This window comes from Perognathus longimembris, chromosome 6, assembly GCF_023159225.1.
Source record: "Perognathus longimembris pacificus isolate PPM17 chromosome 6, ASM2315922v1, whole genome shotgun sequence".
Lineage (NCBI taxonomy): Eukaryota > Metazoa > Chordata > Mammalia > Rodentia > Heteromyidae > Perognathus > Perognathus longimembris.
The window spans coordinates 85,743,185-85,766,870 of NC_063166.1; the positions used below are offsets into that span (position 1 = coordinate 85,743,185).

The following is a 23,686-nucleotide window of genomic DNA, read 5'->3' on the forward strand; positions in this document are numbered from 1 at the left end:
AGGGTGACAAAGGAGACAAGGGCACGGCAGGCGCGGGCTGGATGGACCTGCAGGGGACCAGGGGCTCCAAGGTAGGTGGCCACTGCCACCGTGATGTTTGGGGGGGGGCTCTCAACACATTCCCTCTTCTCGCAACCAAGTGCGGTTTGCTTTTGGAGGCAGGAACCCGGAGCTCCTGCTACCCCAGCACCTAAAAGTAGTCAGCACGCAGGCCCGTGTGTCCCGGCGGCGCTGGCGCCCTGGGCTCCTCCTCCTCCCCTTGTGGTCCAGGCCTCAACAGGCCGACCCCCCCCCCCCATGCCGAGGGGCCCTCACCACCTGGGTGGCCGTGCCGGTGAATGGCTGGGGTCCGCTCCCCTCGGGGGCTGACCGCCCTCTGCCCCCCTCAGCCCATCCCCAAGGCTGTCGCCCCCAATTCATCAAATCTCTGGCCGCCCGCTTTCCCTTCCTCGCCCAATCCACTCTTTGCCCCGCGAACCCTTCTGAAAGCAGAGTGCGGGACACCCGCGGGGCCACCGCCCCCTCCCTGTGGCTCCCGGGGCCCGCCCCCCCCCCCCCCCCCCCCCCCCCCCCCCCCCCCCGCACAGCTCCGCGCCGGCTGCTTCGGGTGCCTGCGGCCTCTCACCCGCCCTTCTCTCCTGGCGGCAGGGCCTCCGGGCGCGCCCGGCGTCAGCAAAGACGGCAGAGACGGGGCGCACGGGGAGCCGGGGCTTCCTGGGGACGCCGGCCTTCCTGGCGCCGCGGGGGCTCAGGGCGCGCCGGGGACCTGCGACACGTCCGCCTGCCAGGGCGCCGTGGTCGGAGGGGCTGGGGAGAAGTCGGGCCCCCGGGGCTCCTGAAGCACCGCGGGCCGGCGGTGGGAAGCGGACCACGCCCAGGGCCCCGGGCGGCGGCGGCCGCAGTGACCCGCCGGGCCACGGCTCCCGAGCCGAGCTGCCAGCCGCCGGCACGCGGGCCGAGCGCACGGCCCGGCGCGCGTCCTGCCCGCAGAGCCCGCCCGCCCGCCCGCCCGCCCGCCCAGGACCGCGTGCCGCCCACACGGGCCCAGAGGACACTGTGAAGCCGGCGTCTGAGACGGGCGAAGCTGCATCTAGGGAGTGGCGTTCAATTCCATGAAAACACTCCGTGACTTGTTTACATAGCATTTCCACAAAGTCTGTTGTGGCACGATCCCAATAAAATGATACCAAGTTCCAGATTAGCAACCGACTGCAGTGTAACAGAAAACACCGACTGTGTCGAGCTGGCGAGCCCCTCCCCCACAAGCGCCAGCCTGCGTCCCCTGCTCTGCGGCTCTGCCACACAGCCCTCAGCGGAGCTCCCGGCACAGTCTGCGGACGCACCTGCGGTCATGAGTAAGGCCACTCACTGGGGCGCTCTGTTCCAAACAGTTTATTTCACATAAAGCCATGACTCACAATATGAAAATATGAGCATTTAAGCATCTATTGAGAAAAATATTTACGGACAAAAGTAGCTTTAAAGAAGTCTCTGGAAATTTTTTTGCAAAATGTTTCAGGAGAGTGCTGTACTTTTTAGTACCATGAGACAGGAAGAATTACAGTGGGGAGTGATACAACGCATGAAATAAAATCTCCAAACGACTAGTTAACAATTTACATTTTCCAATTGCTAAAGGGGCATCTTTAAAATATAAATAAAATAAGTAAAAAGAAATGTTTTCTCTAGTCTTGGTAAGACTAAAAAAATTGCAAAGGATGTTAATTTCTTAAGCTATCATGTTAAGAACACATGATGGAAATCAGACAGATAATTGAAAAACTACTTACAAATTATCAAGATGTCTTTATCCTCAAATGGTCATTAGGACAGTCATGGGTACGTATTTTGCCTTAGATACATACTTTCACAAAATGTGCTCTCGACGTCCCTGCTGGAGTCCCGTCCGCCGAGCCATGTCCCTTTCCGAGGTGGGCTGTCACAGAGGGGCTCCAGGAACGAGGGACATGTGCCCAGTCCCGCGGGAATGCCGTTCGCCCCCAGGTCCCGGGCCAGTCCAGTCACTTGAGCTCCATGGCGGGGCTGCTTTGCAGACTCCCCTGTGCAGGGCAGGTTCCCAAGGAGTCTGGTCTGGTCAGCTTCAGCCTTCTGCCAGTTTTACCGCAAAACACGCTCTCAAATTCCTAAAGTCAAGAAGCGATCGTTAATGCCCTGAATTCACAGGTGTGGAGTGCTGAGGTCTTCAGAAGCACAAGAGGCTGGGGTGGGCGGGGGGGGCGCGGCGGCTCACGCCTGTAATCTCGGTCATTCGGGAGGTGGAGGTCAGGAAGACTGCGGTTCAAAGCCAGCCCCAGGAAAGTATCAGTGTGACCCCATACCGATCAATAAGCCGGGCATGCCGGTTCACACGGAAGAAGATCACCATAGACGCGTCTAAACGGTGCCACTCACCAACCTAAGTCACATAAAGAGGCAAATGGGATGAGAAAAATAGGATTTGTCCAGCAGCGGTTACACTGTACGTGTGTGTGTGCATGTGTGTGTGCACGCGTGTGAGCACACACACATCCATATACAGCGTTCCCAATAAAGTCTCACAATGTCTGAGTACACTGTCAAAGAAGGCGGAGACTTACTGCGGTGGAAGTTACATAACACACAATGCGCCGCGTCCACCACTTGTGTCTGGGCCCAAGGCTGGTGAGGTCCTCTGCTCAGGCAGGGGCTCCCCATGGCACCCTGCCAGCTGTGGGTCCCTGGTTTTGTCACCCCGCCCCTCTAATTTGTTGTTGTTGGTGGTGGTTATGGGCTTGAACTCTGGGCCTGGGCGCTGCCCTGAACTTCTTTTGCTCAAGGCTGGTGCCCTACTCTTGAGCCACAGCGCCACTTCCAGCTTTTTTGAGATCATTGGCGATAAGCGGTTCCTGTCTGGGCTGGCTTCAATCCGTGATCCTCAGCCCTCAGCCTCCTGAGCAGCTGGGATTACAGGCGCGAGCCCCCAGCCGGCTCCTGTGGCGTTTGTTTACTGAAGACATGGAATCATTTGTCCACAGTGGGTTTCGCATATCCATGGAACAGTTTAACATGTGGTTCCCTGAATTTCCTACCAGCCAGTGGCCTAGGCTAGGTTTGATGAGGTTCTGGAAGGTTCTGACAGGCAGTGTCTACCTGTTGACACCACCTTTGCACCACTGTGAACAGTGCTGCTGTGCATCTCCATAGCCAAGTACAGTCTGGCTCCCTATGTCCAATTCTTCTGGGTTTACAGCCAGGAATGCAAATGGCTGGCTTCTACGGCAATCCTGCTCTTCTGAAAGAATGCCATGCGCTCCTCCACAGGAGCTGTGCGTTTCACACTCCAGCCATCGCCGCACAGCTCCAGGCCCATAGTCGCCAGCACTTGCTATTTCCAGTCATCCTAATAGCACGCTCACGGGTTAGGAGGAGCATTTGCTTACTGACCACTAAAGCTGAGTCCGAGTCTCTTCTCCTGCTCTTACGGACATTCACATACATCTCTGGAAAATGTCTATTCTAGTGCTTTGCCACCTGCCCCCCCCACCCCCGCCCTACTTTTTCCAGATGAAGTATCTATCTATTTGTGCGGGTCCGGGGCACTCACTGTTCAGTCAGGGCTTCAAGCTCTTGCTCAGCTTGCTCACCGCTGGCATTCTACCACTTGAGCCACGTCCCCAGTTTCACCTTTGGCCATTTTTCAATTTTGTGTTGCCATTTGTCACTGCATTACAGTAAGCCTTTATTTAATTCAGGAAGGGAGAGAGAAAGATATGCACTGCTGCTGTTGATTTAAATTCCAGATCATCTGTACTGACCACAACATTCTACCTATCCACATCGAAATTACATTCAACCAAAGCCATCGCCACTTCCAACTACCCCACCCCCCCACCCCCCCCACCCCTGCTCAGAAGCTCTGTCCGTGCATCAGAATCTGCCTCAAAAGGCTTTCGGATGCAAGCTGGGCATGGTAGTACACGCCCACGATCCCAGCTGCTTGAGAGGTAGAGGTACGAGGACTGGGGCCCGAGGCCTGCCCAGGACAAAGCACAAGGCCCATCTGAAAAGCAAACCAAAAGCCACGCCCTGATTTCAACCCCCAGTACCAAAGAAAATTTCAAGTTTTAGGATGCAATGTAAGAGAAAACATTTAACATTATTTTAGATAACATGTATCAGCTACACCTATCGATATAGTTTGGTGTTAATAGTTCAACATATGGCTACAACAGGCTGATCTGGGATTCCAGTCTGCCTGCGTCCCCACACCCTTCCCTTCCCAACTCCTCCTGCACGCCGATGTCCTTTAACTTCCACCAATGGCATCTTGGTCTTCGTTTCTGGCTACTACCATTGACCGTAACGTCCTCTGGGCTGTGCATCTTGCTGCAAATGACCAGGTTTGTTCTTCTGTATCACTCAGGTTTCACCCTCTCCTCCTGGGCCCCTGGGCTGACCCCCCATCTTGGCCATAAGAGCTGTGAGCACACACAGCTCTTTGGGATGCTGGCTTCACTGCCTTCTCTCATACACCCTGAGGCAGTAAAACCACATTATGTGGTAGATCCAGTTTTGGTCTTTTGAGGAAAAGAACCTTCGGGTTCTGTTTTCACCAGCTACGTTGTGGTTCCTTTCTCCCTCATGCAGCCTTCTTTTAAAAACAGCCATTCTAACTGGGCAGAGATGGTACTTCAGTGTAGTCCTGCTTTGCATTTCCCTGGTGGCTCATGAAATCCTATTTCCTTTTTCTATTAGTGTCTATTTGGATCATTTGCTCATTCTTTAATTGATTTTCTTAATTCCTCACATACTCTGGAAATTAATCTTTTCAGATGAGTCACTGACAAGTGGCTGCCATTCTGCAGTCCCTGTACTTTGCTCATTTGCTCTTTTGCTGTACAGCCTTTTAGCTTAATAGAATCCCATTTATTTTTGCCCTTTTTTTTCCTGTTTTGGGGATCCTTCCTGGGAAATCATTGCTTGCACCAGTGATTTTGACGTTTTCCCCATTTTGTCCTAGTAGTTCGGGTCTTTAGTTAATATCTTTTTTCGTGGCATTGGGGTTTGCGCTCAGCCTCATGCTTGAGAGGCAGGAGGTAGGCACTCCGACATTCATGCTGTTGATCCATTTGGAGCTGATTTTTGTCTGGTGAGAGAGGGGTACGTCCCAGAGCCCCATATGTGGAACTCTTTTTCCCAGCAGCATGTGGAAGAGACTGGAACCCTTGTCCAGAATCAGTTGGCTTAATGTGCATGGGCTTATTTCTGAGATCTCTGATCGGTTCTGCTGGTCTGAATCTGTTTTTATGCCAGATCATGCTGTTTTGGTCACTGTAACTCTAGTAGGTATTGAATCAGGCTTCCGGTGTACCACGCTGTGATACAGAAAAACATCGCCTATATTTGGCTAGGTAGAATTTACCTTTTAGAATAACTAAACAAAAGCCACAAAGAAGAAGAGAATCATGTCTCAGACACACGCGAGCTTTGTTTCCTTACCTATCCGGCACAAGACGAGGCCAGTGTGAGCTCCTGTCTCAGTGCAGGGCCAGTGTGAGCCCCCGTCTCAGTGCAGGGCCAGTGTGAGCCCCCGTCTCAGTGCAGGGCCAGTGTGAGCCCCCGTCTCAGTGCAGGCAGGGCGGGGCCAGTGTGAGCTCCTGTCTCAGTGCAGGGCCAGTGTGAGCCCCCGTCTCAGTGCAGGCAGGGCGGGGCCAGTGTGAGCCCCCGTCTCAGTGCAGGCAGGGCGGGGCCAGTGTGAGCCCCCGTCTCAGTGCAGGGCCAGTGTGAGCTCCTGTCTCAGTGCAGGCAGGGCGGGGCCAGTGTGAGCTCCTGTCTCAGTGCAGGGCCAGTGTGAGCCCCCGTCTCAGTGCAGGCAGGGCGGGGCCAGTGTGAGCCCCCGTCTCAGTGCAGGCAGGGCGGGGCCAGTGTGAGCCCCTGTCTCAGTGCAGGCAGGGCGGGGTGATGCACCCCCAGGCCCAGCAGAAGGCGGGGGGGGGGTCACACCTGGGTAACCTCTAAGTTACCCTCATCATGCTCTCACTTAGCACCTATTTTCAACAAAACATGAGAAGCGGGTGTTGTTTTTTTATTGTTGTTTTGTTTTTTTAAGACGTTGTCTTTGTTTTCTGGCAGTCCGGATTCAGGGCTTGGATTCGGGATCCAAGGATCCTGAATTCGGGGCTTGCGCTCCACCAGGCTGGGGCTCTACCCTGAAGCCACGCCTCCAGCCTCTCTGGCACTGCCTACTTGGAAGGTAGGGCCTGGCTTTAGGCCCCACCTGGCCCTGGGGATGACAGGGCGGGCCTGCTGGGGGGGGCTAGAGCCCTGGGAGGTCTTGGTCCCTCTGCCGGCACACTGCAATCCCCAGTCTCCCAAGTGACTCAGATCACAGGCTGGGTAAATGAATTCTTACGCGTAATCAGAACATTTCAAGATGGCGTTTGACCAAAGTAACTGCTTTATTAGGCTTATAACTATGATCATAATTTCGATAATAAGGCTATATATTTCTTAGAAGAAAACCAGAGATGGCTCTACTGATATTCAGAAAACACTCCAGGAAGTCACAAGGAAGGGTTAAAGTCCAAGCGAGGAGGAACAAGGAAAGAGACTTCAAACTGACTCAAGAAGGTACTCAGGGGACATCAGACCGGTGGGCGTCTGTACGCGCCTAGCAAAGGCGCCAAGTATGCGAAGCAAACGCTCAGAGCACAGGTGTAACCAGAGCAGCGGTGCACACACAGGCCTGACAGATGAGAGGGAAGAGGTGGCCCAAACCTCAACAATCTCAGCCTAATAAACATGCAGAATTCTCTCAACGAAGCATGCATATTATTTCTAAATATTCATGAGCTTCCTTAGTTGACCACATAAAAGGTCAGAATGCCAAGACTCCGGAAATTTTTTAACTAGTTTTTTTTTATACACAGAGCATCTTCATTGATCACAATGTAGGAAAACTATAAGAAACAAGTGAGCAGCTTTTTCTAGAATGACAGGAACTTGAGACTGGAGGCCCAGTTTAGTAGTGGAGTATTTGCCTGGCATGTACAGGCCCCAGGCCTACACCCAGCATTGTACACACAATAGACAGAAATTCCCAGAGAATCCACTTGCTAAAGAGGAAAGCAAAACTTGCTCAGAGAAAGTTAAAGCATTATATTTCAACCTGCAGGATATATGTGAAACAGTAGTAAAACAGAAATTTGCTTGAAGTGCATTCACTAGGAAGCAAGAGTAAAAATAGACTTTCAACTTGGCTCCCCCCCTCAAAAAAAACCTTACAGAAAGTAACCAATAGAAGGCGTGTGTGTGTGTGTGTGTGTGTGTGTGTGTGTGTGTGTGTTGGTCCTGGGGCTTGAACTCAGGGCCTCAGTGCTGTCCCTTTTTGCTAAAGGCTAGTGCTCTACCACAGGAGCCACAGCTCTACTTCCAGTTACTTGAAATCAGGAGTCCCGTGGGCTGGCTGTGAACCGCGGCCCTCAGGTCTCAGCCCCCTGAGTCGCTGGGAGGACAGCGTGAGCCACCAGAGCCTGGGAACCTAAGATTTTAAATAGTAACAGGGAATGGCGCACACAGCAATGCTGCAAGTAAAGGGGTCCAGGGCTGGCTCCCCAGAATGCCCAGAGCCGGCCCTCAGCAAGAGAGCAGAGTGACAAGGGCAAGGCAGACGCAGACTTGGAGAGCAGAGAGAGGCCGCCTCCTACGCGCCGGTCCCGGGTCAGGACCCACACTGCTGCACACAGCGCAGGAGCTGTGACACGCTTCACACACGTGCCAATGGGAATGAGATTCCACGGGACACAGGCTCTCGAGCCGCTGCAGGAGCCCCCGGCGGGGCCCCCCTCTCCTGCCATCTGTGCCAAACACAGGCCATCGCAGACATTCCCGAGCCTGTGTAATCACACGAAGCAGCCCCCGCCCCCAGCCGCTTCACGTGCGGCCCACAGCCACGCAAGAGCCACGCAAGAGCCACGCCACAGCCGCGCCACAGCCACCAAACAGCCACGCAACAGCGGGCGTCGGCAGTGGCGGGAGCGCACAGGTCGCTGCGGCCACCTCCACCCCCGGCGCAGAGCCTGGTGCGGTGGCTTCGCGTGGGCCACCGGGTGTGTGCAAGGCAGCAGCTCACACTCACACTCACACTCACACACACGGGTGCCATGCAGTGCTCAACACCCCACCCAGCGTGATCCTTCCTGCAGATGGGGCTTTACGTGTGCAAAACCGCAACGCATGCAATTACGTGAGCAAAGACTCCCTCATCCATATCCCACGCAGGGCTTTCCACGCAGACGACACCTTAGCGGGCGCGCAGTGCCGGTGGGCTCGCGGGCCCCGCGGCAGGGCGGTGCTGGCTGGCAGGGGGGAGGCCAGTGGCTGCTGCTGCCCTGGCAGGGGCAAACCGTCCTGGGACTGGAGTGAGGGCACCAGGGTTGCAGGGGAAAGAGGGGCTCCCAGCCCACGCCCACCCGAGCCAGGGACTGGTTCTTCCTGCCGCGGCCCAGGGACGGGTGAGAAAGAAAACTGTGGAGGGAGGGACAGGGGCTGGCCAAGCTCCAGGAGCCTCCCTGAAACCACCTACGGGGGCTCACACGCACCGTAACCCCAGCTCTCCCTCCCATGGTGGCTCACACGCACCGTAACCCCAGCTCTCCCTCGTACGGGGGCTCACACGCACCGTAACCCCAGCTCCTCCTCCCACGGGGGCTCACATCTGTAATCCTAGCCCTCTTGGAGACTGAGAAACCAACACAGACAAATCTTTGAAACTCTCAATTCCAATTTACTGGTAAAATACCAGAAATGGAATTGTGGCGCATGCAACAGACTTGAGTAAAAAAGTCAAGAGACAGCGTGAGGTCCTTAGTTCAAGCCCCAGGACCAGTGCCCATGTACACAGGCACAAATGATCACAAACAGCTACGTCCAGAAGCAGGAACTCTACAGCCACCGGCCAAGACGCACGCTGGGCGCAGAAGGATTGCCGCGGAGGAAGGACTGAGCACCAGACTCCAATGCAGAGCACAACCCACGGCCAAGTGCTGGGCCAGCTACAAAGACCACGATAAGAACACCGGGGGCAAGAGGGAGGGGGTGAGAGCCAGCAAGACACTGCCGCCAGCTCTGTGGGGCTGGGGACGGGCTGCCTTTTGGGGCACCTGCAGAGCTATTTTGAGATGGAGGCTCACGTCTGTGGCTGTCTCTGAAGTGTGTGTGTGAAGCCATGTGGAGGCATGGTAACGGTCAAGGGCTGGGCACACAGGCCCGCACAGCCCTGCACACTCCTCAGAGCCCTCACTGAAGCCAGGGGTGGCGGCCGCGGCTGCAACACCGGCCACGTGGCCACAGAGATGGGGGACCACCGTCCAAAGCCGGTTCAGGCAAAACACAAGGCCCTCGCTGAAAAATAACTACAGCAAAAGAAGGGGTGGTGGCGTGGCTCAAGTGTAGTGCCCCTGCCTTGCAAGCACAAGGCCCCGGAGTTCAAACCCCTGTACGGACCCCTCCAAAACAGAACAAAACCATGCATGCAAGAAAAAGGGCGCAACGACTACAAAAATAACCGACTACTCAGGCCGACAACATTCTACTCGCCAGATTTCAAGCCTGTTGGGCCTCATAAGCCAACCTAGAGATAATCTACAAGTTCAATATCCTAAAATTCTAGAACCATCCAAGAGGCAGTATAGAATGTCATATCCATAGTTTTAAATCTATGTAATAATCTTTGAGTACAGGTGACGAACATTTCAAAACCTACAAACTCTCATTGTATTGAATTGCAGTAGATCAATAGTTCACTAGAAATAGATACACAAATCCAAACATTAAGCCTTTTAACACACAGTAAAGCTTTATTTTATTATGACAAACCGACAGTCCACCATCAACACGTGATATTCAAGGACAACAGCACACGTAACTACATAGAGCAAGCTCAACTCAACAGGGCTGCACCTGAGTGGAGAGGAGGCACAGGGCGGGCAGCGGAGATGCGACTGCCCTGCGGACGGGGGGCAGGGGGGGGCGGCGCAGCCTGGCTTCGAGGGGCGTCTCACAGGCGCCCCTTTGGAAGTTCCCGGGTTTGCCGTGCCCGCCTGAGCCCGTCCTCCGGGAGGAACGCGGGGTTCCCCGTGGCCGACAGCTCGGGCGGGCACGGCATCTGGATACGGGGTGGGGGTGCTCTCTTCACTAAGGCCTCAGCACCCCGAGAGGGACAAGAGCTCCACGCCCTGACTCAGAGCCGGCCGGGCACTGAAGCCCCACGCACAGCGCAGAACCCACCCACCGCGGCTCCCCTTCTCCGTCCCCCAGGCCAGTCAACCCCCACGCGGACCAGACCTGCCTTGCAGCAGAGCCCGGGGCGCTGCCTCTGAACACACCTGCCAGCCCAGACTACCTACTGGATGCCCATCTACCTTTGCTCTCAATCTGCTTTCTTCATTTTCACAGTTTTGCTGAGGGCAAATATCATGTCCTACACATCTTGCAGGCTCCAATGCAATATACTACATAGCAAGTGCCCAATTTGTTACCTGACAACTCAGGCTCAATAGCCATTTGCATACTGCCCTTTCGTAAGCAAGTCTGGGCGGTGACGTGACTTTAATAAGGGATAGCGTTCATAAGTGTCCTTCACATTGGCCCTAGAATTTGATGTTAAGATTCCTGGCAACCAAGGGTAGCTTGAGAGATACTCAGGAAAGAAGAATATAAAAAAACACTGGTGAGCAAACCCCTACCTGGCCTACTTACATACTGACCTTTTTAAGAGAATCCCCGTGTCTTTCCTGAATATACTTCAGGAATGCCGTGGTCCACTGAAGGGTTGTTGCCTTATCTGTCTCTGCGTTGCAGAACGGAACTAAAAGATTCAGCTCATCACAGCAAATTCGGATTCTGCGCCTGCAGTCAAAACCCAGAGTAATCACACAGGGCAGCTGGTGAAGAAAAGAGCAATAGGAGGTTCACTATTTTACTCAAAGGAAACAGAGCTCCCGGAGCTGACCGCGTGCTCGCTTGGCAAATGGGCCCTCCCGGGACGCTTTGAGCCCTCAAGCTCTTGGCTTCCGAGCGCCAGTCGGCGCACGGAGGCCATGGTCAAACTGGAGTCAAAATTCTGTGTGTGCTTTTTCTGGGAGGTCATTCCCCACCCACCACCTCCTTAGGATGCAGGGGAGGAAACCCAGGGCCTTCCCCATGTAGGAGGGCAGTGGACCGCCGCACATGGCCGGCCCCATTCAATCCAGGGCTGCGCACACACTGTCAGACAAGCTCCGTGCTGCTGCAGAAGCTCAGGAACAGCCTGACTCCCTGAGGACCAAACTGACCGCTGCCGCCAACCACGGCTCTGCTGAATCCCAACCCAGCGGGAGAGCCCTGGCTTTAATCCTCAGCACTGAAAACCAAACAAAGCTCTAAAGAGAAGTGACATTACAACTTGCATCTTGCATTCCGTGAAACAATATAAAAATGTCTACAATGTGGCTCTTGTGCATCTGTACACCTGTACACAAAGAAGTGGAATCAGAGACTTTGTAAAAGAAAACCAACAGCTGGCACGATGCACCCTCGCTTCTAGGCACCCTGCCAAAACTCTACCTATCAGCTCATTTAGTTCTGAGCCCCTCAAATCAAGTCTGTGCAGTTGGAAACATTCCTATTTTATAGATGAGAAAAACTTGACAGAAGATGCAAAGATGTTAGAGTGAAAATTCACAATTCCAAAAGTTGACATGCAGTAAGAGATGACTCCCAGATACTTGATAAATCAAACAGAGGTCAGTGAGTTCAGAGAAGTTCCTCGGTTAGAAGGTGTGAACAAGTATTGTAAGAAAGGCAACAGCTGGGCACTGGCTCATACCTGTCGTCCTCGCTACTCAAGAGGCTGAGATCTGAGATAGAGATCCAAAGCAAAGTCTAGGAGACTCTGATCTCCAATGGCACTGTGGCTCACGTGGTAGAGAGCCAGCTAGCCTTGAGCTGAAGAGCTCAGGGACAGCGCCAGGCCCCGAGTTCAACTGAACAAAATGCACGGTGACTCTGCCCACGGTGCAGGACTAGCTTGCTGGCCCCAGGCTCCACGGCTGATAGCCGGCGCCAGGCCGGCCGCCCCGGTGTGGGAGGGGGGAGCGGCTCACAGAGCCACCTCTGCAGGGACGGCGCAATGCTCTCGCCTGGCCGCGCGTGGCTGGGAAGGCTGAGCGGATGAGCGGAGCCCTAGCCGGAGGGCTCGGAGCACTCCTGCACGCAGCCCTTCCCGCTGTGCAGCGGGCGGCCCGCGGGCTGCGGGGAAGAAGCCGGTGCCTGCCCTCCACGCCTCCCGCGCAACTCTGCTCATCACTACATCCTTTCCCGCACTAAGTCAGGGCCTCGAGTCCACCAGTGGCTACTGAACCTGGGTGGTCTTGGGGGACCCCTGGCCCAGCCCTGACAAGCAATCCCAAGCTTTACCTTCTGTCTCTTTCCATCCGGTTATGCCTCTCCCGACGCTGAGATCTTCCTCCCTGGGGTCCGCTCTGCGTCTGCTCCCCCAGGGTGGACTGTGAGGACTCCGAGGACTGCCAGGCCCCCTGCGCCGCTGTGGAGCCGTCACCCACATTCTGGATCTCTCCAAGGGCTCTCCGTTCTATACTTGTGTCCAACTGACGGATCCTACTCCGATTCCTCTTATTTATGGCTTGTTTACATAGCGCTTCTTCTTTGCAAAAGAAGGAAAAAGAGGTCATTTATTTTTCTATTCTTATTCAATAAGTTAATATTCACTTGTTAGTGCTGAGCTCATTTTTTTTTGCATTTTCCATCTAAGATACAGGCATTATGGGGTACACAAGAAAGAGATAAAAATGCGCAGCTTTGATGGCAGTGCTAAGTCTACCCTGCACTGCAAAATGGAGCGTGAGGGCTGGGGATATAGCCTAGTGGCAAGAGTGCCTGCCTCGGATACACGAGGCCCTAGGTTCGATTCCCCAGCACCACATATACAGAAAACGGCCAGAAGCGGCGCTGTGGCTCAAGAGGCAGAGTGCTAGCCTTGAGCGGGAAGAAGCCAGGGACAGTGCTCAGGCCCTGAGTCCAAGGCCCAGGACTGGCCAAAAAAAAAAAAATGGAGCGTGAACCTGGCCCAAATTAACACCGAGTGCTACACAAGCCGCGCGACCATGCAAGCCTCCCCCTCTCCAGTCGACAGGCATCCTCACCTAGGACTACAGAAACCAACATGTCTTTCCTGAAATTCGGAATGAGAAAGGCTGGAAATATTTTCTCCAAAAAGGTTTTCTTTATATCCCATTATTCTAATGTGAAATTGATAGTTTAACTGTAGTGCTCACAAGAAGACAAAACGTAAGTGGCTTGAGACAGAATACGTACTTGCCTCAGAGTGGGAGCTATAAAGAACACCACAGCATTCCTGCCACGTGCTGCACGCACAGGACACAAAGCCCACCACCCACCAGACCAGCAGCAGCCGGCACGCGAGGACGTACGACAACACCCAGGCGCCACAAAAGCCAGGGCTCCCTAACACCAGCTTCCTTAGCTGGAGACCTCTGCAGGGGGCCAGATGAAGGCTCATCTGCGTTCTTCACACATGCTACAAACACTTTACCTAAAATGTCAAGGAGAGAAGAGAGGGGAAAGGGCTGGAGGGCAGGGGGTAAACGACACCCACACAGTTTCTCAGCTCTCAAAACCTTGGCTTAACAGTCCTACTGTGTCACTGGGCGCCAGTAGTTCACGCCAGCAATCCTAGCTACTCAGAAGGCTGAGATCTGAGGATTGAAGTTCGAAACCAGCCCAGGCAGGAAAGTCTGTGAGACTCTTATCTCCAATTAATTACCAAAAAGCGAGAAGTGGAGCTGTGGCTCAAGTGGCAGAGCACCAGCCTCCAGTGGAAAAACACTCATGGACAATGCCTAGTCCCGGTTCAAGCCCCAGAATGGCACCAAAAGAAAATAACAACAACAAAATCTTTTGCCCGGGAAAACAGCTAAGAACTTTCCCCATCAACAAAGTTCTCTTGCAGCCTCTTCCAAGATTCTCAGACTTGCTGATCACTGTATGGCCCCTACTCCTGACCACCCCACCACCTGCAGGGTCTCCCCCCCTATGCACACCCACACACACGCGCGTACACACACATGCACACGCACCCTAGCTTCCAGAAGAGTTCAGACTGCCACCTCACTCACAGAGTAGGAAAAAAACACAACAATAATACTACAGCACTTCCCGTAACTATGACTGCTGAAAACTGAGTCTGCCATTTTGCTATTAAAGAGAGTCGGGGCCTGAGACAGTCTTCTGTCTCTAAACCACCTCCAGCCCCTTATGCTCCCAAATATCAGCCAATCAGTCAGAGGAGGCCTGCTGCTTCCATCGCTTACCTCCCACTTTAATCCAGACCTGCTCGGGCAAAGCTTTGTTTCTGCTACCTAAAGTCTGTTTAGAGGACTCAATTTCTTGCTGGTAACAGAACGAAAATGCTCTAGGCAGTCCAATATCCTGATGCTTGGCAGCTTCCAGTATAGAACATGAATTACTAGAACTCTGGAAAAAAATGAAGCAACAGGAGTTTTATCAATATGTGGCTTAATTTGTTCTGTTTGGTTTTTAAGAGACAGGGTTTCACAGTGAAGCCTGGCTTGGAACTGACTATGTATTCCAGGTTGCCCATGAACTCCTGATCCTCCTGCCTCAGCCTCCAGAGTGCTGGGATTACAGGTGTGAGCCACCATGCCTAGCTCCTCCATCTGCTCTTCACTGCACAGATAAAATGCGCTCAGCACACAAATCACTGAAGCTACTGATCCACCAACTTGAAAAACCTTCCCTTCACTATTTTAAAATAGCCCTGCACAACATGAATATTCCCAATTTTGGAAAGCTGCCTATTCATGAAAGAAACAAAGTCTTGGGACCTGAGGACGGTAAGTTTCAATCTGTCAAGTTATATCATGGCGGAGCGAGCTTCACCTGCGTCTGGGCAAGGCTGGAGTTCCCACCCGAGGAGCACGCGCTTGTGAACAGCGGGTAGGTGAACTGTAAAGCAGTAGTGGCGGCAGCAGTTTTGTTTTTCACTAATGTTGTACATTTGTTTTGTTGCTGATGAAGCGGAACATTCATTAATTCTGATGGATGCCGAATAAGAGTCACCAAACTGCCAAGACAAAAGAAAACCCAGAAACCTCAGGAACAGGTGGCAGACTCCTTACGCTTGCACTCACCCCTGCCCCACCAGCCGGTCTTATTCGCCTGGGCTCAGAGGTCAGCGCGTCCACAGCTGCCCAGGGCGTGGCTGTGCCGGGAGGGGGAGTCCGCTCTCCAGTGCAGGGGGCTCCTTCCTGTCCTGAGCACCGCCTGACACCAACCTCTTCTGTCACCCTCCGAACCTTGGTGAGGACGGGCCAGCCCTGGGAAGCAATGGAAAGTCCCGGCACAGATGGAACACCCAAGGTGTCAGTTTCCCTCAAGGCCGCCCTGGAGGCCACGACGGGGGTGGGGGCCGTGGAGGCTGCAGCTCTGCCTGACAGCTCCAAACTCCTATGGATAGGGTCCTTCCTGTGCCGCACAACCTTGGGGCAGCTGGGGGTGGGCCCTCGGGAGCACCCCAGGCACCGGGTCCCCCGGGGCGGCGGCACAGCCCTTCTCCTCCTCGCCCCTGTGCACAGTCACACAAGGCTCATGGCCCACACGCCCAAAGGCCCCACTTGGGGCTGTGGTCCGCTGTCCAGGCCTCCCGGCACTATGCAGGGGCCTCCGGGTCTCTTCTGCCCCACAGGGGTGGGGTGGGGGGGAAGGGCCCCTCCCGCATCCAGATCCCGGCTGACACGGCTCCCCGGACCCCACAGGAGGCCCTGCGGACCCTCGCAGACCCCAGGGCTCCCTTGCACCCAGGCCCCGCGGGAAGCCCCCCGGCCGACCCCGGGCCCCCCGGGCGCCCCCCCCCCGCCCCGCACGCCCCGCCCCGCCGCCCCGGCTCCCCTGCACGCACTTGTTGAGCGCCACGCCGGGCTCGGGGGGCTCGGGGCCGCGCGGCGCCGGCGGGGGCTCGGCGGGGATGCTGTTGAAGCGGTCCTCCAGGCGGACGCGCACGGCGGGCTTGGCCCGGGCCTCGGGCGCGCCCTCGGGCCCCGCGGCGCCCGCGCCCTCCTTGGCCGCGCCGTCGGCCCGCGCCCGCGCCGCGTCCGCCCCGCCCGGGGTCTTCTCGGCCGCGCCCGCCTCGCCCAGCAGCATCATGCGCAGCTCCTGGAAGTCGACGTGGCCCAGGCAGGGCGCGTCGGCCGCCAGCGGCGGGCACAGCACCGGGTACACGGGCGGCGCCGGGGCCAGCGCGCCCGCCGCGCCCGCGCCCGCGCCGGGCCCGGCCAGCAGCGCGGAGCCGAGGCGCGCCTCGAGCTCGCCGTCCGCCGCCTCCATGTGCGAGTAGAGGATGTGCTGCAGCTGCGTGTACTCCACCTCCGTCATCTCCACCAGGCTCAGGTCCGTGGTCGTGAAGCTCAGCCCCGGCTCGCCCAGCGCCGCGTCCCCGCCGCCCGCGCCCTCGGGGCCCGCCTCGCCGCCCGCCGCGCCCGCCTCAGGCGGCGGCTCCCGCGGCCCGGGGCCCGACATGCCGGCGCGGCGCGGCCCAACGGCGGGGCGCGGGCGCGGACGGGCGGCGAGGCGGGGACGCGGCCCGAGCAGGACCCAGCGCCGGCCACCGCGGACGCGCCGTTGGGGGGGAGGGGGGCGGAACAGCCGAGGCCGCGGCCGCGATGCGCCTGCGCCGCCCCGCCCCGCCCGGCAACGGTAACCCCACCTCCCGTGCGGCCCCGCCCCTCCGTTACCTGCCGCTCCGCCCCCGCCCGCGGCCAACCGCCCGCCCGCGGCCACCCCGTCGCGGCCCCGCCTCCCGACGGCCGGCCGGCCGGCTGCGCGCGCACTCTGGCCCCGCCCAGTTCCTGGCTGGGCCCGGGTGTTCGGCCCTGCCCCTAGGGCCTGGCCCCGCCCCCGCGTCTGGCCCCGCCCAGGTGCTCGGCCCTGCCCCTAGGGCTTGGCCCCGCCCCCGCGTCTGGCCCCGCCCAGGTGCTCGGCCCTGCCCCTAGGGCCTGGCCCCGCCCCCGCGTCTGGCCCCGCCCAGGTGCTCGGCCCTGCCCCTAGGGCTTGGCCCCGCCCCCGCGTCTGGCCCCGCCCAGGTGCTCGGCCCTGCCCCTAGGGTCTGGACCCGCCCCCGCGTCTGGCCCCGCCCAGGTCCTCGGCCCTGCCCCTATGTCCTGGCCCCGCCCCCGCGTCTGGCCCTGCCACTATGGTTTGGCCCCGCCCCCGCGACGTCTGGACCCGCCTAGGTCCCCCACCCAGCCACTATGGTCTGGCCCCACCCAGGCGTCTGGCCCTGCCATTATGGTCTGGCCCCGCCTCCGCGTCTGGCCCCGCCTGGGTGCTCGGCCCTGCCCCTAGGGTCTGGCCCCGCCCCCGTGTCTGGCCCCGCCCAGTGTCAGGCTCTGCCCTGGTGCTCGGCCCTGCCTCTATGGTCCGGCTCCGCCCCCGTATTCGGCCCCGCCCAGTGTCTGGCTCTGCCCTGGTGCTCGGCCCTGCCTCTATGGTCCGGCTCCGCCCCCGTGTCTGGCCCCGCCCAGTGTCGGGCTCTGCCCTGGTGCTCGGCCCTGCCTCTATGGTCCGGCTCCGCCCCCCGTGTCTGGCCCCGCCCAGTGTCTGGCTCTGCCCTGGTGGTCCGGCTCCACCCCCGTGTCTGGCCCCGCCCAGTGTCTGGCTCTGCCCTGGTGCTCGGCCCTGCACCTGTGGTCTGGCTCCGTCCCCGTGTCCTGCCTCCTCAGGTTCCTTGGGACCCAGGTTCTATCCCACTACCCCCCACCTCCCGGATCCGTCCCTGGCCACATTGGCCCATTGCCCACCCAGGTCCTCCGCCAGGACAGGTCACCAGCCCCAGCGCCCTGCCAGTCAGAGGCCACACTGGGGCCCTGTATCAGATCCACATCCTCTTGGCCTTGTCACTGGTTGTACCCGCCCCTCAGCTCTGTGAGTGTGTGTGTGTGTGTGTGTGTTTGCACTGGTCCTGGATTTGAACTCAGAGCTTGAACGCTGTCTGTGAGTTTTTTTGCTCAAGTCTGGTGCTTTACCACTTGAGCCACAGCTCCACTTCAGGGCTTTTGGTAATTTATAGGAGAGAAGGGCTGGCTTCAAACCTCCATCCTGGGTTCTCAGCCTCCTGAGTGCTTTCGAGTAGCACACCCCTGCCTGGAATCCAGCCACACACCCAATGACATACAGTTCTCTTTCTTGGCTAGGACGCCAGGGCTGACTGCCAGATCCAAGGCCAGGCCACACCTTTGACACTGGCCACAGCCTGGCTGGTCCTAGCCCAGCCCCTGAGGTTCACTCACTCTGAGTACTACGTGTAAAGTGCATCATGCCATACGCATTCTTTGTTTTTGCAAGCTCAAAACAATCACATCCTGTGTCACCCTGTGGGTTCATGCATGGAAGTCCGTTTTCCATTTAGTAGGGAGGGTGTTTAGAGGCCTTGAACTTAGGCATCATTTTCTTGCAAGGACTCTCAGATTCTTTAAGTTTGCGTACCATTTATCTTTGGAGTACATACTTTTTTTTGCAATCAGTAAGTAATTATATTATACTAGAGTCTTAAGTTTTTCCATCTAATAATAATATCCCCAGGGGTAAATGATGGCTCTGGACAAAGGATATCAAGACAGCTGGATACTCATTTTGAAAAAAAATATCAGCACTTATTTTACACTTAATAGGTAAGGTTTCTTCTTGAGAATAACAGCTCACTTGTGGCCTGAGGGACTCCCTGGGAGCAGGTGTCTCTGTCCCTAAACATGATATGGGCATAGACTCACCCAAGTCATGACAGGTGGAGAGCATCCGGACACTGGCTAGCCACGAGCAAAGGTTTCCAAGGATGTCCAGGGACAGAGACACCTGCTCCCAGGGAGTGGGTCCCTCAGGCTGCAAGTGAGTCAAGTTGCTCTCAAGAAGAAACCTTACATTTAGCTGGAGCAAGCATGACTTGTAAAAAAAAAAAAAAAAAAACAGGTACTTACAAAAGGCACAATGTAAATTTGTTAGCGGTCTCTTTGGCATATACTGAGTTAGGAAAATTCCAAAACGTCTATGAAGGATAAGTATGTGGAAGTCACCATGGTGATGTAGACACCATCCCCAGGTTAGGAGAAGCCAAGGACAGGGGACGGGGAAGCACAGTGGGGACAGGGGAAGTGCTGACAGGAAATCCTGCAAGCGCACAGACCCTGGACCTGAGCCCGATGCGCTCGGAGCCCCAAAACAGGATCCCCAGTGCTGTCCACGCTGAGTTAGCCAATGGCAAGACCGTTAACAAGACAGCTCACACAGCGGGCCTCTTGGCGCCCAGGCCTTGCAGCCACTGTTGACTCCACAAGACATGCACCACGTACAGAAGGGCCTGGTACCACCACCCTCCAGACGGATGGCGTACAGCAGGGCAGCCCGGTGGAGACGGGAGGCTGTGTCCTGACGGTGGTGGTGGCTGTGTGAACGCGCAACCACGTGTTATGAAAAACAACAAGATCTGCCCACATGCACATGCTGTCAGTTTCCAGCTCCGAGGTGATCATGTGGCTGTGTTTTAAAAATGCAATTGTTGAGGGAAACTGGGTGAGGAGAGTCACTTCTCTGCACTACTTTTACATTTCCTGTAATTTCATAATAATTACAATTATTAGTTATGTAATATAACTGTAAAAATATAACTGTAAAATGTAATATAACTAAAAACTTTAAAACTTGGTTGTAGTGTGTGTGTGTGTGTGTGTGTGTGTGTGTGGAGAGAGAGATTGAGAGAGAGTGCGCATACTGGGGCTTAAACTCAAGGCCCTATATTCTTGCTTAGCTTTTTTACTCAAATCTGGGCTCTACTGTTTAAGCCACAGCTTCCCGTCTGGCCTTTTGCTGGTTAATTGCCTTCAAACCATGACCCTCAGCTCTCAGCATCCTGAGTAGTTTAGGGTCACAGGCTGGACAGCACTTGGCCACAGGGGGCCTCTGACCCCCGGGGACTCATGTCGCCCTGGGGGGAGCCCGATGGGTCGCAGCCTCCCACGGACGCTTTGGCACTCGCGGGTCCCGTGCGCTTTTCTGAGCGAGGGGAGCGGCCGCTGCCCTGGCGGCCGGGCGGGCACCAGGCCTCGCCTTGGCTCCTGCATCCCCCCCCCCGCCCCGCGCACTCAGCAACAGTAGCCAGTGGGCAAGCCCTGTCTCTTCCCTCCCTGGACCTGCTCAGCTGTCTGGGTGGGCGGAAGCTGGAAGTCTGGCTTGGCGAGGTGCAGCCTACAATGACACACTTCCCTCCTGGGCCTCGCACCGTGCAGTCCCAACGCACCTGCCACGCACACAACTACTTTCATGAAGACGGGTGGCAGTTTCCAGGCCCTCAGTTTCCCTCACCCACCTCTGTCCCCTCGGGTCACCTTTCCTGGTCTGCGCCACGATGGACTTTGTGCATCCACCTGCCGTCTGCTGGGGCTGCAGGCCGTGCTCCAGCTAGCCCACGGGTGACCAAGCCGCCTTCCTTCCTGACAGGAAGGACCCGAGAACCCAGCCGAGGGGAAGGCAGCACTGCCACGAGTGCCACTGAACTCTTCACAGAGCAAGGCCTTGCTTACAAGACCCCTGCTGGGTCTCTGCTCCTGGCTGGTTAGGTGGCACAAGCTGGTAGTCGCAGGGTGTACCAGAACCTGGCCCATGTTATCAGTAGAGGGCACCCCCTTCGTCCACCAACTCTGCCCAACCAGTGACCTAACTACGAGACACCCCTTTAAGGTGGTGCCAGTGGCAAAGGGCCAGGCTTTGGGGGACATTCTATCAAAGAATGCTGGCTCACCCCTCTCTATCTTTTGCTCCAACCACAGGTCACTGTCAGCAACTAACTCTAGTGGTGGCCCCAGACCTGCAGCCTGGGCCCTCTGTGTCAGTCCCTAGCCAACGCCAGGCCAGGCCAGCAGCTTCTAATGCCCACCCCAAACACAGGGCGAGGCCCTCGACACCACCGGGCAGGCTGCAGGAGGCAGCCCTGGTCACAGCCCTGCAAACGGGGGCTCGAGCTGAGTGAAGACTGAGACAAGAACTCTGTGGACATTTATTCTACTTCAAGTAACAAAACCTACTAAGTCCTGTGTTTTAATGTACAGTGATATAACACTCTGCGATACAAAATACAATGTACAGAAATTTCTATCAAGTAAACCTAAAGAAACACACTTGATTTTTACACTTGGGTATTTAAATTAGAAAATTTTGCTTTATATGTAAAAAAATCTTTGCATTCTATTAGATGTTGAAACCTTCACTTACTTCAATGTCATTTAGCTACTTACACTTGGTTTATATCACCAGACACCCCAAAGCGCTAAGTTGTCAACATAAAATTTGTGCTATAAAGTGAAAAATCTGTAGTGATGTACAATGGAATAAAAGACCTCAAGGAACAAATGAAAATTTCTAATTTTGTATCTGCAAAAGAAAGTTTATGAAAATATAAAAAATTATCAAAGTGTATTTGTACAGGCAAATAAGTTAGCAAGGCTTTCTCTATTCACCCTTCTGAGGAGACGCTTTCAGCCTCGCCTGTCCTTGGAATCCCACCACCTTCCCCTTCAGACTGTACAGGTATTGCTCCGGTCCAGTGACAACCCCTCAAATGACCGCCTGACGCGGGGACGCGGGGACACGGGGCGGCCGGGCCCGGGGAGGGGAGAGTTCCCCGGCTGCCCCCGGCGGGCTGTCCGTCCACCCGCCCGCCCTGCCCTCTTCCAACACTGCGGATCGCTCTTCCCCCTCTGCAGGCTGGCCCGGCCCACACTGCTCAGCTCGCTGGGAACGCAAGCGTGCCTGCCAGGCCAGCGGTGGCTTCCCCGGGTGGGGGAGGGATCCCGCCGGGCGGCCGGCCCCGCCCCCCGGGGCGAGCCCGCGGAATCCCCAGGGACGTAACACCTGGTCACCGGGCGGGTGAAGAGCACCGTGCGTGGACCTCCCCTCGGGCGCACTACTGCGGGGTTGTTTTCCAGAAGACGTGGGGCGGCCGCGACCCGGTGCGGAGGGCTCCGCCCCGCCCCGCCCCGCAGTTCCTGGCTGCTCGCTCCGCGCCCGGAGGATCCTTGGGGGGCGCGGGGCGCGGGGCCGCGGGGGCGCTAGGCCTGCGGGGCGGCGGCGGGGGCGGGGGCGGCGGGGGCGGCCCCCTCCGCGGGCCGGGCGCCCTCCCGGGCCCGGCCGTGCTCCTTGCCGTCCTTGCCCTCGCGGCCGCGCTCCTTGTCCCGGGCCCGCTCGCGCTCGCGCTCGCGGCTGCGGGACCGGTCCCGGTCTCGCCTCCGGTCGCGCTCGCGGTCGCGCTCCCGCTCGCGGTTGCGGCTCCGCTCCCGGAGCCGCTCCCAGTCCTTGTCGCGCTCGCGGTCGCGGCTGCCGGTGCGCTCGCGGCCCCGGTCCCAGTCGCGGCCGCCGTCCTTGTCCCGGTGCCGCTCCCACTCCCGGCTCCGCTCCCAGTCCCGCTCCCGGCTCCAGTTCCGGCCGCGCTCCCGGTCGCGCCTCCGGTCGTCGAAGCCCCGGCCCGGCCGGCCCTCGGGCCCCTCGAGCTCGTCCAGGGGCTTCTCCTTGGGCCCGGCCTCGAAGCGCTCCCGCGGCCGGCCCTCGAAGGCCGCGCCCCGGTACTCGTGCCTTTGCCCTCTCGGAAGTCGGGCGCCGCCCACGGCCCCTCGGCCTCGGGGCCCGGGCCCGGCGCCGCCCCGGGGGGCAGGGGCGGGCCGGCCTCGTCCCACCGGTCCTTCCGGTGCTGGGCCGGGTGGCTCGGGAGCTCCAGCAGGGGCCTGGGCGGGGGCTTCCCCGCCTGCGAGTTCGAGCCCGCGAAGTGAAATCGAGCCGGCTGTTCGCTCTTTTCAGAGAAGGGAGCGGCGCCCCTCGGGCCCCCGAACGGCAGGGGTGCGGATGCCCTCGGCCCCGCGAACCTGGGCGGCGAGTTCACCCTCTGTTCTTCAAACTGTTGGGGCTGAACGCCACGGGGGCCAGGCACGAAACCCGGGGTTTGGCCCCTGGGTCCTTCAAATTGTCCAGGATGGGGCCCGCGAGGGCCCACAAAATGGCCAGGGGGTGGACCCCTCTGGCCGCCAAACTGAGAGGGCGGGGGGCCCCCACGGGGCCCTTTCATCGGAGTCAGAAGAGGCCGTCTCTGGCTTCCCAACTGGAAAGGGGCGGGGCCTCTGCTCCCCAGGAACGGGGCCTGCTCGGGGCCCTCACACTGGGCGGCGGGGCCCGGCATCTCACCGAACGGGGCGTCCGGGAACTCCCGATGGTCTGCATGAAGATCCGGGTGGTCTTCAAACTGGCCTGGGGCGCCTCCTCTGGGCCCACCAAGGTAAGAGGGCGAGGGGCCCCTGTTGTCCCCGTAAGGGGGAGGCCCGCGCTGCCCGGAGAATAATGACGGGATGGGCCCCTTCTGGGCCCCAAACCTGACAGGCGGAGGTCCTCTTGGCCCGTCGTTGGTAGGAACCATAGTCTCCTCTGAAAATGGAGGGACAGCCCCCCTTGGACCTGGGAAATTGGGGCCGTGAAGTCCTGACATCCCAAAAGTGCGAGGTGTGGGTTCACGCTGGCCTGGAAACTGGGGCGGAGGGGGCCCTCCCCTGGGCCCAGGTGGGAGGAAAGGGGCCGTGCCCTC

At 57.6% G+C, this 23,686-nt stretch overlaps 1 protein-coding gene across 3 annotated transcripts; it reads right to left on the reverse strand.

The window, feature by feature from the left end:
* Positions 1-1,377: 1,377 nt before the first annotated feature.
* On the reverse strand, positions 1,378-16,676 carry Tcfl5 (transcription factor like 5). Of its 3 annotated transcripts, none has more exons than XM_048349709.1 (6): positions 15,977-16,676; positions 14,959-15,142; positions 14,370-14,532; positions 12,436-12,679; positions 10,746-10,887; positions 1,378-2,144 (listed from the first exon to the last, which is right to left on the reverse strand). In XM_048349709.1, exons 1-6 carry the CDS (start codon positions 16,591-16,593, stop codon positions 2,022-2,024), a joined length of 1,473 nt encoding a protein of 490 aa, XP_048205666.1. In that variant the 5' UTR covers positions 16,594-16,676; the 3' UTR covers positions 1,378-2,021. The 3 variants fall into 3 exon arrangements, with proteins under 3 accessions (XP_048205666.1, XP_048205665.1, XP_048205667.1); XM_048349708.1 differs by having other exon boundaries at positions 12,436-12,682; XM_048349710.1 differs by lacking the exon at positions 1,378-2,144 and having other exon boundaries at positions 10,356-10,887; positions 15,977-16,593.
* Positions 16,677-23,686: the final 7,010 nt, after the last annotated feature.